This window comes from Drosophila arizonae, chromosome 3, assembly GCF_054131065.1.
Source record: "Drosophila arizonae isolate 15081-1271.41 chromosome 3, UAZ_ARI_1.0, whole genome shotgun sequence".
NCBI lineage: Eukaryota > Metazoa > Arthropoda > Insecta > Diptera > Drosophilidae > Drosophila > Drosophila arizonae.
This window is the reverse complement of record NC_142923.1, coordinates 20,466,369-20,481,959: the sequence shown is the minus strand read 5'-3', so window position 1 is coordinate 20,481,959 and position 15,591 is coordinate 20,466,369. Positions and strand designations below refer to the sequence as shown.

Sequence of the window (15,591 nt, the reverse complement as noted above, 5' to 3'; positions counted from 1 at the left end):
TGAGCATTGCATACTGTAGATTTTAAAATCCTATGAATCTCAAACTGTTTGTTATGGTTGGCTTATCAGGCTCTCTTTCGATATATCAAGCTTTCACTCTCACTCTCTCTTTCTCGCTATGTATCTCTCTTTCTCCTTCTGAAGCTTTGACATTCCTTCAGCAGTTTGAGCAGCACTTTATGAAGCAATCTTTTCGCTCTTTTTCTCTCTCCGCTCATACGATTCAAATTGCATAATCATTTCCTAGCAGCGCTTGTCAAACTGTCTGTTATGGCTGCTTAATCGAGCTGTCTTCCAAACTTTGTCTCTCTCTCTCTCTCACCCTGTCCGTCTATCTCCAACACCCTCTCTTTTTTCTCAGTTGGTCGCACAAAAACGTTTCTCTCCCGCAATTTAACTAATTTAATGTCCATTTCTTGACTAACTTCTGTCATTCGCATCTTTATGCAACATAATAAACCATATTTCTACGGGAAAAAAAACCCTCTATGTGAGAGCAACCCCCTAGCAGCCAGCCACCCTCCCAGACAACAACAACAACCAGAGAAATTGTCAAGCACAAGTGTTAAATGATGTGATTGCTGTAGACAAAGAATACCCTGCAAATGTGAGATAAAAGAAATTTACACAATTCTTTCTTGTTGTAGATTTGACTGCCATAAAACGTAGCTTGTTTTAGCTTTTCGCACATTTACAGGGTATTGTGTGAATTGAATATGAAATCCGTCAATGGCGTCGCGTCGCCACTCAGTCGCGCTCTTTTTCCTTTATTTTGTTTTTATTCTCGCTTCGCAATAGAGCAGGATATCATTACCATATACGCGACAACAATATTGCATGCGACGGCTGTCGATTCGACATGTTATGCTTTCATTCCTTCTACTTTGTTTTTGGCAGGCAAAACAGACGAGTTCAAGGTAATAGAAGCGAAATAGAGAGAGCGAGGGAAATGATGTGAAAAGTTTCTAGAACTGGACGAATATTTCGAAATAGAGAAAGGGAAGTGATGAGAAAAGCTTCTAGAACTTGAGCACTCATAATGATGTTGCATATGAATCATGCGACAGTCAAACAATTTTAGTATTAGAGTGAAAAATTAAGCTTTTAATAATTAAAAAATTAATTCATTATTCTAATCAGAGAGTTGTTGATGTGTAGTAAAAGTAAAGTACAGATTATCATTCTTCAAGCAATGATATATTGATATATTTTCAAGCAGTTCTCAAAGTATTTAAAATATTTCCTAAAATATAAATTTATATACTAGCAACAATTCACTAATAGAGCTTCGAGCTTTAAATAGTTTCACTTGTATAAAAAAAAGTCAATATAGCAAATGCCTTTACTCTAAAGGCATATTTGCTTGCGTCGCATATAAAAGTGTTCTTAGAATTTGTCAGGATTAGCAGATACTCTGAATAGCTCTTAACCCAGATAAAAGTTGTGCGCATTGTTGTGTGTCTATTTGCTTGGGCAGCACTGTGAGCGAGCACGAACCCCCAACGAAAGCCCAACCCCAGCGCAGTTCAAATTGTTTTGTTGTCAAGCGAATGTCTCCCGGAGTGTATGTATGTGTGACCGTGTGTGTGTGTGAGTTGTCTGTGTCTGTGTGCGTTTCCCGTGTAGCCGCTGCATTTTTTTTCTACTCTTCTTTCTTTGCTTTCCTGTTTCCTCCTGCATACGCTTTTCACAACAAATCATAAAAAACGCAAGCACTCAACCACCCACTGAACCACCCGGCGAGGAGGACAATGCGCCAGGACGAGGCCGCAGGACAACGAGCGCGTCGACCAAGACGCCAGTTGTTTGTCGACTGGCATTGCGGGCGGGCGGCTTTTCCAGCTCGTTCGAGACAGTTCCATGTGAACGGAATCCGGGCACAGACACAGACACACAGCAGAAAGATGTTTCCCTATATATAGGAGCACATAAATAATTTATAGTAAATTTTAAATACATTTCCGTGCGTGAGTGCAAATGCATAATAAATAAGTGAATGTGAACAATCGATAGTTTATGCTTTCGCAGGACACACGAATCCTGCGCACTGAACACAAAGCGCCTGTTAACAAGCCAATGTAAGAGTTCATTATCCTGCGACTGCCATTGCATATGTGTGCGTGTGTGTGTGTGTGTGTGTGAGTGAGTGTGTGAGGCATACAAAAATCATTAAAAGTTTAGCACACGGCAAAGGACTGCTGCCAAAAGGATTCAAGTGCTTCATTAGCGACTTTCTCAAGTGTGCGTGTGTGCTTGCTCCCTCATCACTCAGCCCCTCGCTGTACCCCTCTGCCTCTGCCCCTGATCCGCGCTGTTGTCCTTTGTTAGGCGCGCTTCCGCCTTTTGTGCTCTGCCCCGCCGCCAGACGCCGTCAATGTTTTTCATTTTCATTTTTATTTTTATTTTTTTCTGTTTACTTCGCGCACAAAGTCAACGACTCACGTCCAAAACTTTGGCGAATTGTGATTTCATCATATTTTTTACACACGCTTTTGTTTTCGTCTGTCGATTGCATTGCTTTAATGTTTCTCTTCTCTTGCTCTCTGTTTCTTTCCGGAATCTCGCAGTTCGCCGGCTGGGTGGATGCGGTAATCTTTGTGTTTAGCCTGGAGAACGAGGGCAGCTTCAACACGGTCTACAATTATTATACGAAAATGGCGCACTTTCGCAACGGACAGGACATACCCATGATATTGGTCGGCACACAAGGTAAGCTATTGTTATATAACTAAGCTATAATTAGTGATAAATGTGGTCGGGATATTTACTACTCGTAATGCATAAGGAAAATCCTATTAACATAATTGGGTCAGCAAAATGAGAGTAGACTGTGGCATATCGAAAAAGTAGATTATCGATCATAAAAATCAAAAGCTAAACTATCAAAGATGATCAAAAATCTACATTAATGTAGAATCGAATAAGGTAATCAGAACTATTCTAAATGACCTATAAACCACTGTGAGGTAGATCAGAAATGATATCGAAATGATTGATTTGTCATAGAGAATTGATTATCGTATATCGAAGGCTAAACTTTCAAAAATCAATTGCACTTTTTTTTTGGTAAATGCAAGTTAATATCTATAGATCCAAGATTCTTTTCATTTGATTATATCAATATATCGATAAATGTTACAATCGATAAATTTGTGCTTTGTATAAATAATATTATAAAATATATACATTTGCATTATATATGTAACTGATGTACATTCAAGGTAAATTTTACAATATCGATACATTTATCGAATTGTCATGCTGTCTGAATTATTGACATATGCAGCGCTGTTATATCTTGTGTATTAACGAGTTCAACTCATGTTAAGAAAAGCTCCACGACTTACACTCTCACTTTAAATGCAGCTGTTTTGACGTATCGATAAATATCGAAATATTGCAATTTATTTCTAAAATGTTTTATTGAATAGATTGAATTTGTTGTTATGCTGGAATACTTTTTGACATTCGCTAATCAAAATGTTCTTTTCCCAGATGCCATCAGCGAGCGCAATCCGCGTGTTATCGATGACACGCGCGCTAGAAAATTGGCGAGCGATCTGAAGCGGTGCTCCTACTACGAGACCTGCGCCACCTACGGCCTGAATGTGGAGCGCGTCTTTCAGGATGGTGAGTAGCGAACAACAGTTAATTATTTGATTAAATATGATAATGATTGAATTGGTGTTTCCCCCTTTCGTGCAGCCTGCCAGAAGATACTGTCGCAGCGCATGCCGCTGCCGGCGGCCATGCAGCCGCCGCGCCCCACTACGCCGCAGGGCACACGGCTGGGGCTGGCCGCGTTCCAGGCGCCCACCAACGGACAGCGACAGCAGCTGCCGCTGCGCATGAGCGCCGACTTTGCGCAGGCGGAGCAGAAGCTCTGGTCGCTGCAGGCGAGCGGCTCCACCACTGAGAACAACAACATCACCAAATACAATTCAGGCGCAGCGCAACAACAACAACAACAGCAGCAACAGCAACAACAGCAGCAACAACATCTGCAGCATCAGCAACTGTCGCTGCCTAGCGACTGTGCCCAGGTGCAGCTGCGTGATCCACGGGATTTGGCACCGCCGCCGGGCAAGGACTTGCCCACGCCCACATCGACGCCCACGACAAGCCGAAAAAGTCGACGGCGCTCGAATCTGTTCATACCGTCGTCCTCCAAGAAGAACGACAAGGAGCCAAAGAGCAGCGAACTGGGCAGCGGCCGCTCGATACCCATCAAGCAGGGCTATCTGTACAAACGTTCCAGCAAGTCCTTGAACAAGGAGTGGAAGAAGAAGTATGTGACGCTCTGCGACGATGGGCGACTGACCTACCATCCCTCGCTGCACGACTACATGGACGATGTGCACGGCAAGGAGATACCGCTGCAGTATGTGACGGTCAAGGTGCCCGGCCAGAAGCCGCGCGGCTCCAAGTCTATCATCACGAACAGCGCGCTGACCAGCTCCCTGCTGGCCAACGGGCAGCGGGCGCAGGGCACACTCAGCGAGGGCATCGGCTGCCTGACGCTGGCCAAGGACAATCAGCGCAAGCTGAGCGAGAAGCTGTCGCTGCTGGGCGCGGGAGCGGCGGGCGGGGCGAGCGGCTCCAGCGGCGTGGAGCCTCTGAAATCGAATAGTTCACAGCAGACGAGCGGCGACGAGGGCATTGCCATGTCCAATTCGAACTCACAGACTTTCATAGCGGGCGAAGCGCCGGCCAGCAAACTGGAGGCCCAGACGCCAAATGTGAAGAAGCGCCATCGGCGCATGAAGAGCAGCAGCGTCAAGGCGAACGAGGCGGACGACAATGATGGCTACGAGTTCTACATTGTCTCGCTCGACTCCAAGCAATGGCACTTCGAGGCCGCCAACTCGGAGGAACGCGACGAGTGGGTCGCGGCCGTCGAGCAGGAGATCTTCAAGAGCCTGCAGAGCATCGAGAGCAGCAAAACGAAACAGGCAACCAGCACAGAGCTGGCGGCCATGGTGGCGATCCGGCAACGTGTGCCGGGCAATGGCCACTGCGTGGACTGTGGAGCGCCAAGTAAGTGGGGGAGAAATCTAGATTTAGACGATAAATGGAGAAAGATTAGAGGTAAAGGTGGACTTAGAGGTAGAGGTGGACTTAGAGGTAGAGGTAGAGGTAGATGTAGAGGTAGAGGTAGAGGTAGAGGTAGAGGTAGAGGTAGAGGCAGAGGCAGAGGTAGAGGTGGAGGTGGAGGTAGAGGTAGAGGTAGAGGTCCTCTACCGGTGGAGGTAGAGGTACAGGTCGTCTACCGGTGGAGGTAGAGGAGGTGGAGGTGGTAATCCATTAACAACTTTTCCCATTACATAATTTAGAGAGAGATATTGAGCTGTGAGACTTTTAAAAGACCTCTACCGGATGATATATATGTATATGATATAATGGAATCCCAGTTCAGAGGGAATATATAGTTTTTTCTTAAGAGCTCTTATAGAATCTATAAGAGAACGATCGATAATTCGTTCGATATAAACGTCTAGACAGACGATAGACAGATTAGCTTTACCATTAAATTGCTTTAAAATATATATTAACTATAAACTTTTGACTCACCCCACGCAGATCCCGAATGGGCAAGTCTCAATCTGGGCGTGCTTATGTGCATTGAGTGCTCGGGCATCCATCGCAATCTCGGCTCGCACATCTCCAAGGTGCGCTCCCTGGGCCTCGACGACTGGCCGTAAGTAGAATACACTCCACACATACATTTAAATATCAACTAATCCTTTTTGTATCCCATTAGAGCGCCGCATTTGAGCGTAATGCTGGCCATCGGCAACAGCTTGGCCAACTCGGTGTGGGAGGCGAATACGCGACAGCGTGTGAAGCCCACCGCGCAGGCCGCCCACGAGGAGAAGGAGCGCTGGATACGCAGCAAATACGAGGCCAAGGAGTTCTTGACGCCGCTCGGCAGCGGCAACCATGTGACTGCCGCCTCGCCGGGCCAACAGCTGATCGAAGCGGTCATCCGAGCGGACATCAAGTCGATTGTCTGGATCCTGGCCAATTGCCAGTCGGAGGTGACGAATGCCAATGTGAGCGCACGCGATGTTCGCACGCCTCTGCTGCTGGCCTGTGCCATTGGCAACCTGGCCATCGCCCAGCTGCTCATCTGGGTAAGTTAGCTGAGGAGTTGCCTCGCTTTCGCTATCGAAGACTCATGCCTACTTTTGTCTACCCACAGAACGGTGCGAATATCAAGCACACGGATCATGAGGGTCGCACCTGCCTGGCGTATGCACGCGCTGCCCAATCCCTGGCCACGGCCAAGTCGATGAAGGCCGCCGCCGCCTTGGCCGCAGGTACACCGGCGCCCGCCCCCGCACCGGCGCCAACCGCCAATGGTGGCATACCCGCACCACAGTACAATGTGGAGGATACGACGGCGCTGGTGGAGCTGCTGGTGGGCCTGGGTTGTCCCGAATCGGCGCCACTCACGGCCAGCGGCACCTTGCCCCGACGACGCGACACCTTGGGCACGCCCTATGAGAAGTCCGTATCGGGTGTTATCTAAAAAAAAAAAGAGAAACAAAAACAAAAATACGTAAAACAAAAAATTATGAATAGTTGAATTTCAAAAGCTAAACAAAATCCAAGTTGTTTTTGTGTTAATTGTAAAATGCATAAGATATCTGTTTGATCTGTTTAGCGATTAGTTTTAAAAGTGTGCGTAAATTTCTCTCTGTGTATAGCAAATATAATCGGGCATTAGGTTTTACTATTTTAAACTAAACTAAAATTGAAATGTGCAAATGAATTAATTATTTTTCCTTCGGCCAGAGTTGAATTTCAATTCATGTAAAAGATAAAATCGTTTTAATTTACGATTAATTGTAGTTTTGTTTCGATTCTTAAGTACGCTTAATTATAGGCACAAAAAATCTGTACAGTCTTGTTGTAAATCTCAAGTTTTTTAATTGATTAATTAATTTATTATTTTGCGTATTACTATACCTATTATAATTATTCATTATTATATATTATTATTATTATCATTATTATTGTTTTTAAACTGTGTGCAGGTTTTTTTTTACAAATGTCGTTTGCAAAACAACAATTTAAGTAATTAATATAATTTGCTTTTTAATTAAAAGAATATAATAGAATGAGAATGTGAATGTGAAAGAGAAAGAGTATTCTCAATATAATATGCCTAAAAATAGCTGATGAATGAGAAATCAACAACAAAAAATAAATAAATATATATGTATACATACGTATGAACATAGTGAATCTAAGACTAAAGCCAAAAACAACTTATAACACTATATATCTATACATAAATAAAATTCAATATATATATATACAAAGTTGACATTGCTTGATAATCGGTTAACACGCTTGTAACTTGTAGTTTACGCAACCCAAAGGAAAACTTTAAAACTTTGATAACAAAATTCCACTTAAAAATGTCTCATGTGAGCGTATTGTATTAGAAATCGGAGCGGTTAGAATGAAATGACAAATTATATATGATATATAATATATCAACTGAATGATGTAGCGAGCAAACTTGAAAGTATTTCAAACCAATTATATATAGTTATTAAATTCTATAATATATATATACATATATGTATACACCCCCTCTTTATTGTGTACGCTATTTGTACCACATGCTAAAAAAAAAAAAAAAAAAAAAAAACAAAAGCAAACAACATAAAACACAAAAAGTCGTGACAAAACTCAATATAATTGGATGCAAAATGCAACAGGCACAAAAATACAAAATAACCGAAAAACCACAACAACAAAAACATTAAATAAAAATATAAAAAATGATTGAAAAATTTAAATTTCTTTTCTTTTTTTTTAACATAAGTATGATATTTATTGTTGCTGGGTGGAAACGTGAATATGCTAGAATCGAAACTGAGTTTTTATGCTAAGTAAAGCAGGTCTCTACAAATTGAATCCATCTAGGGAAATCAGGATATGCTCTTGCTGGGTGTTTTAGACTAAAAGATACCCAGTAATAAAATACCCTTTGCTATAACAGATCAGGTGCAATTTTTAATGTTTAGGAGTTAAATTTTTGAGAACTCTACCATCTACAGTATTATTTTATATTAAATTTGGAAAGCAAACTCCAACAGAATACCATATCACCTCAAACCAATTTCAAAACAAAGCTGTAACAAATTAGATCAATTAGAGTCAATTATAAAATATTTTAGCAACTAAAACTACATTTTTTAGTATTTTATTTAAGCAAGAAGAACAATTTTCAATTTTCAACAGTTACAAATATAATTTTTTGAAGAGCCCTCATTAGAATATTCTAAATTATTCAAAATACAGCAATAACACTCTTCATACTCTTAAAAACATTAAAAAAAATTTTTTTGTTTACTTGTCGGAATCTTTATTTCATTTAAAACAGAGAGATACATAGTTTTCATTATTTCGTGACATATTTTAAAGTATGTTCGAAATTGGTTTGAAATACGTGTAAGTAAATAGATTTTAATACTTTCTCATATTTTATTTACTATGTAGTTTGCACACGTTTGTCCGACAATTGAATTTATGCTTGTTATCAATTTTAAAGATTATTCGTTATATATGCTTGTTATATAAATTGTAATTGGGATGGGCTTAGATGACAACCGAATACTCCATTGTGGGAGAGGAGGGAACGGTGAACTTGAAGAGGGATTCAAACAAACTAACAAAGGTTCCGGGGCGCTTGAGTGAAGCTCACCCTAGATTGACCATAGCTTCAAAATACTAAATATGCATTGCCACGCATAAATATACTTATATATACATTGTTATGTATATATAGTTGCCTTTTGCGTTTTGCGAGGGGGTTTCAGTAGGAGGAGGAGGGCGTTACTAGGGGGAATTCACAATTAGAAACGCGATCTATCATACGTTAAATCAAAGGAGTTACATACGATGCTCTGCATTTGAAACGAGGCTCCGTGCAAGCATCCTAAATCCCCATTTCCTTGGGCCTAATCTCGGGAGGGGTCCTTAAATTTGTTTTCTGTTGCTTAATCTTCTTGAATGGGTTAAACTTGAATCATGAACAATTTCTATATGATTTTTTTTTTTTTTTTTTAATTTAATTTTTTTTTTTTCCATTTTTGTAAGATTGTTGGCCGTTTGGGTTAGCTGAGGGTCGTCGCCGTTTGAGTTGAAAGTAAACGATTTATGATTTCTTGATCTCATTTTTTTTTTTAGGTTTTTGTTTTCTTTTTTTTGCATTCAACATTTTTTCTGGTTTTCTGTCTAATACAACAAGCAAACTCCACGAAAATGCTGCCGCTGCTGAGCTACGGGATCCCATTGTGCAATGGTTGTTGCAGCTGTTGTTGTTGCTGCTGCAGCTCTAGATGCTGCTGCTGCTGATGCTGCTGCTGCTGCTGCTACTGCTGCTGCTGGTTTGAATTACTTTTAAAGAAACAACATGATGAACAACAACAACAACTGCAAACAACAAACAACAATCAACGAAGAAGCTAACCACCTGCCGCTGCCGTTGCCGCTGCTGCTGGATATTTTTTTATGATTTTTTTTTTTGTTTGATTGACTTTTCGTTTTGTTATCATATTATTTTTTTCTGCTGGTCTGGTTTGTTTGCCGTTTTTTTGTTGCCCCCACTTGGGCCGCGTCTGAGAGAGAAACTTTTCGTAAACTTGGAACTCCATGTCGTTTTGTTGTGGTTGTACAGTGAACACACGCTATGCACATCCTTGCATTTTAATTAATTTGCATCTGCTGTTTTTTGCCATGCATTTGCCACCTAGCGTCCGCTCCGGCTCACTCATTTTTTGTTAGCCTTGAACTTGGCATAGAAGCTTTGGATTTGCGCATAACGCACGGGAATCGAATCAAGAATGCCCGTATAGCTAAAGTTCTGCTGTTGGCGATTCTTCTCGTGCAAATTGTCCCCGGATAGATAGGTGACCACGTTCTTCTGCAGCTCACTCACATGCGGATCGGCATGATTGGTCACCAGGTGATTGCAAAACTGGGCGATCTGCAGGAAAACCGATGCATCGCGATCTATATATGGAGATTGCGAGCAATTAGTACTGAAATTTGAGCTTCAGATTAACAAATGACTAACCCATCTTGCGTGATATCTTGAGCAGTGAAAGCGGCTGGCTTTCATTGTCGCGCTGTGCGCGCAGATGGCGATTGCCGTGCTTGAACTCCTGCTCCAGCCAGCGTATGACATGACGCACATTCTCGCTGCGCTTCTTCAGTTCATCCAGTTCGTTTAAAACTGGAAAAGAAAATACAAAGCATTAGCTGATTTGTTGTTTGTTGTAAATATAAAACTTTAAGCCACTCACCCGCATTGGGTATCAGCACAATACACTTCTTGGTCCTTACCAAGGACTTGACAATGCCATTGTACTCGGTCAGAGCTTTGGCATCGACCACAACAAACGGTGACATGACCACATGGCTGGTGCTATCGCGCAGCTCCTCCTCCAGGGTTTCCACCTCGTTCTGCAGCCAGAGTTTGCCCATAATTTCACACTTCTTGGTCATCGCCTCGGAGCGTTCCTCGTCGGCGCCGCTGCTCGACTGTAAATTCAGCTTCTCGATGACGCTGTTTGTCGTGGTCGACGCTGAGGCGGAGGTGCCACCGGCCACAGAGGTGCCCGTGGCGCTGGCCAGCAAGGCGGCGGCCTTCTCTGCATTGCGATTGCGCAGATAGCCCTTGCGCGGCAGCTTGCGGCACTCCTCCACCGTATCCTTCTCCTCGTTGCTCGTGTAGCTCTTGCGCACGATGCCATTCTTGCGATCCGAATAGCGACGAGTGCGTCCCTCGTTCCGCTTGCGTGTTGTCTTCGGTGCCGTGCGTCGTTCACGGCGACGCGAGCCGCCGCCCTTCTTCTCCTCGCGCTTCTTCTTCTGGTTCTCGGTGAAGCGACGCGTCTTCACGCAGAAGCGATAATTGAACTTCTTCTGCTTGCAAATGAAGAAACCAAAATCAACCATCTTGAATATGCGCAATATCGACTCCTCCTGGGGCGTGACACGCTCCCGAATGATCGTCTCCCAGTCGAGTGTTATCTGTGTGCTCTGGAATATGTCAAAGTTCTTGAACGCAAAGTCCTCACTCAGCGGCACATTCGCCCGCACATCGAACAGATCGACGAGCGCCTCGCGCACATTGCTCGTGGTCAAGAGGTCCCGCTCGAAGTAGACTTTCCGAGTGAATATATCAATGTTGCAGTAGTTCAGCAGTTTCATTATCTTGTGCACGAATTCCGGATTCGAGTGATAGCAGCCAATCAGAATCTCTGGATTAATGCGCAGCCAGTCGAAGAGCATCTTCAAAGCCCGAATTGTTGGTTCATTGTGCAGACAATCGATTATGATATTCGGATTGATCTTCGTATACTTGTTGCGATAGACCAGTTTCTTCGGCGGCTCCGTAATGGTCAGAGGAGGTGCACAAGTTTCGCCTCCGACATTGGCTGCCGGCTCATCGGCCGCAGCTGTTTGATTGTCCTCAGCACTCTTGAAATTCAATTGCAGCACTTCGAAGCTGCGGAGCAACTCCTCGGAGTCCACTTCTTGGGAGACGGGACGACGTTCCATTTCATCGGGATAGATAAGACGCTCCTCCTCAATGACCACATCCTCGTTGTCCGAGTAGACATTCGCACCGGCGGCTTGACGAGGAGTACGCTCCTTTTTAACATAGTCCGCTGCGGGCATTTAGAGAATATTAATAGGGAAATTCAATGGAAGGCGCAGAGGACTGTCGATGGACGGTGGACGGTTTTCTATTCTGTTTGAGTTTCAGTTTAGTTATTCCTCCATCGGCCTGATCATTTTTGTCATATTTCTGGGTGGCAGGTAATTCCTCTGCGCTTGTCTTCCTATCGGCTTCTGGCCTGTCCACAAATTTGTCCACCTGGCTGCAAATATTTGCACCTTTCTGTCGATCAGGTCACTTATTATTCCCCTGGCCTAGTTTTTCCATCTGACTTAGAGAGAGCATGAATATGGAAAAGGAATCAAGGTCTTCATCCTTCAGTTCGATGGGCGATGGCTACACATCTCTTTCCAAGGTTATCTTGATGTATAGCTGCCTATTCCCCTATTCGTCGTCTACCTTCCTCTAGGTTTTTCCATTTTTTCGCTTTTCGCCTGCCCACTAATCCCTACATCTGCCTGTGTGTCGTTTCATCTTTATCTACCTAGTCTATAAGCCTTCTATTGCTCTCTCGGCTACAAACCGGCCTCACACAGTCACCTTTCTTTTATTACTCACCTGCTGGCGCCTCATCATGCTCGGCGGCATCAATGTCACTGAAATCGGTATCGAAATTGGAGCTCAGATCTGTGTAGTCCTCCTCGTCGCTGTAGAAATCGGTGTCCATGTCGCTCTCGCTGTCGTAGCACGAACTATCGTCGGACTGGGCAATTTTACGACGACGTCGACGCAGTCGCATGCCACGACGCTTGCTCTTGCAGGAGAGGGGGGTCTTTAGATCACTCTCTTTGGCCTCGTCGCTGGAGCGTGTGGAGATGGGTTCCGTGCCGCCCAGTTTGTCAGTGTCGGGTGCCTCTTGTGTCTTGGCGCCACCCTCATCTGCCGAATGTTGGCTATCCCGTGAATCGGAGCTGAAGTCCTTGGCGGAGTGCGGTCGTGCCAGCAGCTTCTTATCCTTGCGCTCACACTCACCCACGGCGGCCAGCCAATTCTTGTATTCATTACGCGATTTACGCACTGTCGTATCAAAGTCCTGGAAACGTTTCTCGTACTCCGCCTGGAAACTCTCATTATCTGCGGCGCGTGCCAGAATCGTTTGCTCAATGTTCACAATGCAGGCGTCTATCAGATCGGAGCAGGCGGCCACGAGGAAGGCGTGCAGCGAATAGACTTTGGGTGAATTGATCATCTTCAGCTTGGACAGGCAGAAGAACAGTATGGAGATGATCTTAAAGATGCTCTGCTCGGGCACCGGCAGCAGCTGGGCGCAGAGAATCTTGCGCAGGTCGATCAGCACGCAATGGCAAAGGGAATTGAAGTCCGGCACCTCCTTATCGAAGAAGAATATGTCGACAATCAGATAGAAGCGAGCATAGAAATCCTCGATGTTAAATTCCAATTTAGCCGGATTCATTTTCTCCAGATACTCCGTGTGCCTGGCGAAAAGCTTGTTCAGGTTGTTCTCGCTCAGCTCGAAGGGTATGATGCACACCAACGAGTACAAATAGTGATAGATCGAGTCCAGATCATAATTCTGTCCATAATACAGAGTGCCCAGTTGATTTTGAGCCATGCCAATGGCTGGGTTCAGCTTAAATGCCTCCAGATAATACTTGGCCACCTGCTCCTTGCTGATGCTCAAACTGAGCTGGCTATCGATGCGAAAGTCCAGAAAATAGCGATGCAAATCGCCCAGGCTCAAGAGGGACGAGTGTATGGTATCCAAGGCAAAGGAGACTGCCTCCAAACTCTTATCGACCGCAGCCTGCGACGGTTCCAGCTCTTTGCTGACTGCCGTATCGCTGATACAATCGCTGATATAGCCTTCGCTTATAATGGAGAAGTCAATCAAGTATTTCAAGTCCAAGTCATAGATCTCCTCCATTTTGGCCGACAGCCGCTTGTAATTGAAAATGCCGGCGCAAAGGAAGCGCTCCAGTTTCTGCATACAATCCTTATCGGCGCCTTGCTTATGCATATGCTTCTTCACAAAAGCTATGAACTCATAGTAGCCGCGACGCCACATCACCTCGCGCACCTTTTTGCCCACCGATTGATAGTCCTGGAATGCAATGAGATTGCATCAAATAAATAGTTTGAATGAGGTTCGATTTATAAAAGTATAGAGTAATCAATATATCGAGAAATCAATATATCTAATATGATTGTATATCAGAGATATACATGTTCTTATCTCAATATGCTTATATCTTATCCAACAATTAGCTCGATTAATATCGAATTACAAGAGATTTCGTGAACATCGTGTATCGAGATATATGCATATATCTTATATGCCATAATTAGCTTATGCCACATATTCTTTAATAAGTCATATATATTTTACCTTAAATATTATTTGTTTGCACAGCTGCACAAGATTTGCGCGTTTCTCTTCGATATCGTGATGGAACAGTTGTCCAATATTTTGTATATTACGCTTGGCATCGTCCAGTTGCTTGGACACAGTATATAAAGCGCTGACAAAATAAAAAATAAATGGAGATAATTAAAATGTTCCTTTTGCTTTAGGTATGCCAATTATTTTACCGATATAAATCTTTAACCTCCTGACTGAGGGCCGCATTACCGTTATTCGATAGCAAGCCATTGTTATTGTTGCCCACGCAGAGCGTAGCATCCAAATTGCGGCAGCGACTTCTGCAGCCAGCGCCGCCGCCAGCGTCGACGGCGCATTCGCTGGATGCATTTGAGCCGCCGGAACTAATTGTTGACTCCATGGTCAAAGTGTAAGACACTGGAAAAGAGAAATAAATAAAAATACACATGAGCACGCACGTACATGCATACACCCAACACACCCACGCACACACACACATACACGCAGATGTATCAGTAAACGACAATAACAAAGCAACAAGCGCCGAGAATTTTTCAGCTGTTTCTTGCTGCTACGTCTTTCGCCACAGCTTGGGTTTTTTTTTTTTTTTCATTTTGCTGATGACGAATTTGTTTGCACAGAAATTTGCAGCTTGAATTTTTTATGATCTTGTTTTTTATTGGTAAAAATGCTGACACACAAACACACACATAAGTATATATACGCACTCGCGCATATGTGTGCATGTATTTCGTATTGAATAATCAATTAAACTGCGACTGGCTGGCTGCTGTTGCTGCTGCTGCTCTGGCATTTTCTATGCAAAAAAAAAAAAATTCACTTTTACCACAATTCGTGAAATTTTGTCCGGCACTTTCACGCATTTTGCGTTGTTGTTCCAATTACAGCACATCCAGCTGTTGATTGCTTGCTGATAACTGTGGCAAAATGCTTTATATTAATTACCTTTATCAGTTTTTATATTGTTTTAAAATTGTGCACAGTTCACGTTTTGCGTTGCTTTTTCTTCTTTGTTGAACAACAAAGTGGCGCATGCACGTTCAAGCACGCCAGAAAACTCGTGCGTTTCGCTCTGGCTCACGAACTGGTTCACTGCTGTGGCTGGTTTGTGGTGGTGATGGTGTAAATGTTTGTTGTGTAGCTCGACTACTAAGTGTTTCGACGTAAAATGTTTGTGTGAGCTATGCAAACAAAATATATCAAGGCTGACTGGTTCGACTTTAATTTTTTTTCTTGCTTTTTTATTTCACATACCTCTTCTAAAGACGTTTCTCTTATGTCTAAGCTTCTTCAAGCTATTCGCACGTGTAATTGTACCATATGTTCGACAATTGACACAGTGCTGAAAAGTGCGCGTGAAAGTTTTATCGATGGCTGCGCGCACGGCTGTTATCGATTATCGTGAGCAATAGCTGTTGACGGCGCGTGCTTTTCAAAATGTGCGCGTTAAATTTTTTTGATATTCAACAAATGTGAAGTAAAAAATCTGTGTATCTACGTTTTTTCTGTAAAATATTTCGCT

The 15,591-nt window shown here is 43.4% G+C and overlaps 2 protein-coding genes across 6 annotated transcripts in view; one reads left to right on the top strand and one right to left on the bottom strand.

Moving 5' to 3' along the window:
* The window catches only part of CenG1A (Centaurin gamma 1A), a 79,185-nt gene extending 71,371 nt beyond the window's left edge, over nucleotides 1-7,814 (top strand). For 2 of the 3 annotated variants that reach the window (XM_018001694.2, XM_018001695.2), the window contains exons 3-8: nucleotides 2,568-2,709; nucleotides 3,496-3,630; nucleotides 3,706-5,037; nucleotides 5,581-5,698; nucleotides 5,762-6,134; nucleotides 6,203-7,814. In XM_018001694.2, the coding sequence (XP_017857183.1) occupies nucleotides 2,568-2,709; nucleotides 3,496-3,630; nucleotides 3,706-5,037; nucleotides 5,581-5,698; nucleotides 5,762-6,134; nucleotides 6,203-6,532 (2,430 nt within the window). In that variant the 3' untranslated portion in view covers nucleotides 6,533-7,814. Of the gene's footprint in view, nucleotides 1-1,249; nucleotides 2,079-2,567; nucleotides 2,710-3,495; nucleotides 3,631-3,705; nucleotides 5,038-5,580; nucleotides 5,699-5,761; nucleotides 6,135-6,202 lie in introns of those variants that run through there. The other variant, XM_018001696.2, reaches the window with a different exon arrangement.
* A 1,253-nt stretch (nucleotides 7,815-9,067) lies between these two features.
* Smg5 (Smg5 nonsense mediated mRNA decay factor) lies at nucleotides 9,068-15,472 on the bottom strand. 3 transcript variants are annotated; one of them, XM_089463855.1, is made up of 8 exons: nucleotides 15,324-15,407; nucleotides 14,896-15,250; nucleotides 14,258-14,465; nucleotides 14,055-14,187; nucleotides 12,266-13,769; nucleotides 10,326-11,696; nucleotides 10,097-10,255; nucleotides 9,068-10,032 (listed from the first exon to the last, which is right to left on the bottom strand). In XM_089463855.1, the coding sequence occupies exons 2-8, from the start codon at nucleotides 14,930-14,932 to the stop codon at nucleotides 9,791-9,793; spliced, it is 3,654 nt and encodes a 1,217-aa protein (XP_089319981.1). In that variant the 5' UTR covers nucleotides 14,933-15,250; nucleotides 15,324-15,407; the 3' UTR covers nucleotides 9,068-9,790. The 3 variants fall into 3 exon arrangements, with proteins under 3 accessions (XP_089319981.1, XP_017857180.1, XP_089319982.1); XM_018001691.2 differs by having other exon boundaries at nucleotides 15,015-15,250; nucleotides 15,324-15,400; XM_089463856.1 differs by lacking the exon at nucleotides 14,896-15,250 and having other exon boundaries at nucleotides 15,324-15,472.
* Nucleotides 15,473-15,591: the final 119 nt, after the last annotated feature.

Excerpts from the sequence above, each read along its gene's own strand:
- Smg5 (XM_089463855.1), bottom strand. The coding sequence starts at position 14,932 with ATGCGTGAAAGTGCCGGACAAAATTTCACGAATTGTG. Across the intron at positions 14,188-14,257 it reads GAGGTTAAAGATTTATATCG|CGCTTTATATACTGTGTCCA; the intron begins GTAAAATAATTG and ends TTATTTTGTCAG. Across the intron at positions 10,033-10,096 it reads CAAGATATCACGCAAGATGG|ATCGCGATGCATCGGTTTTC; the intron begins GTTAGTCATTTG and ends CTCCATATATAG.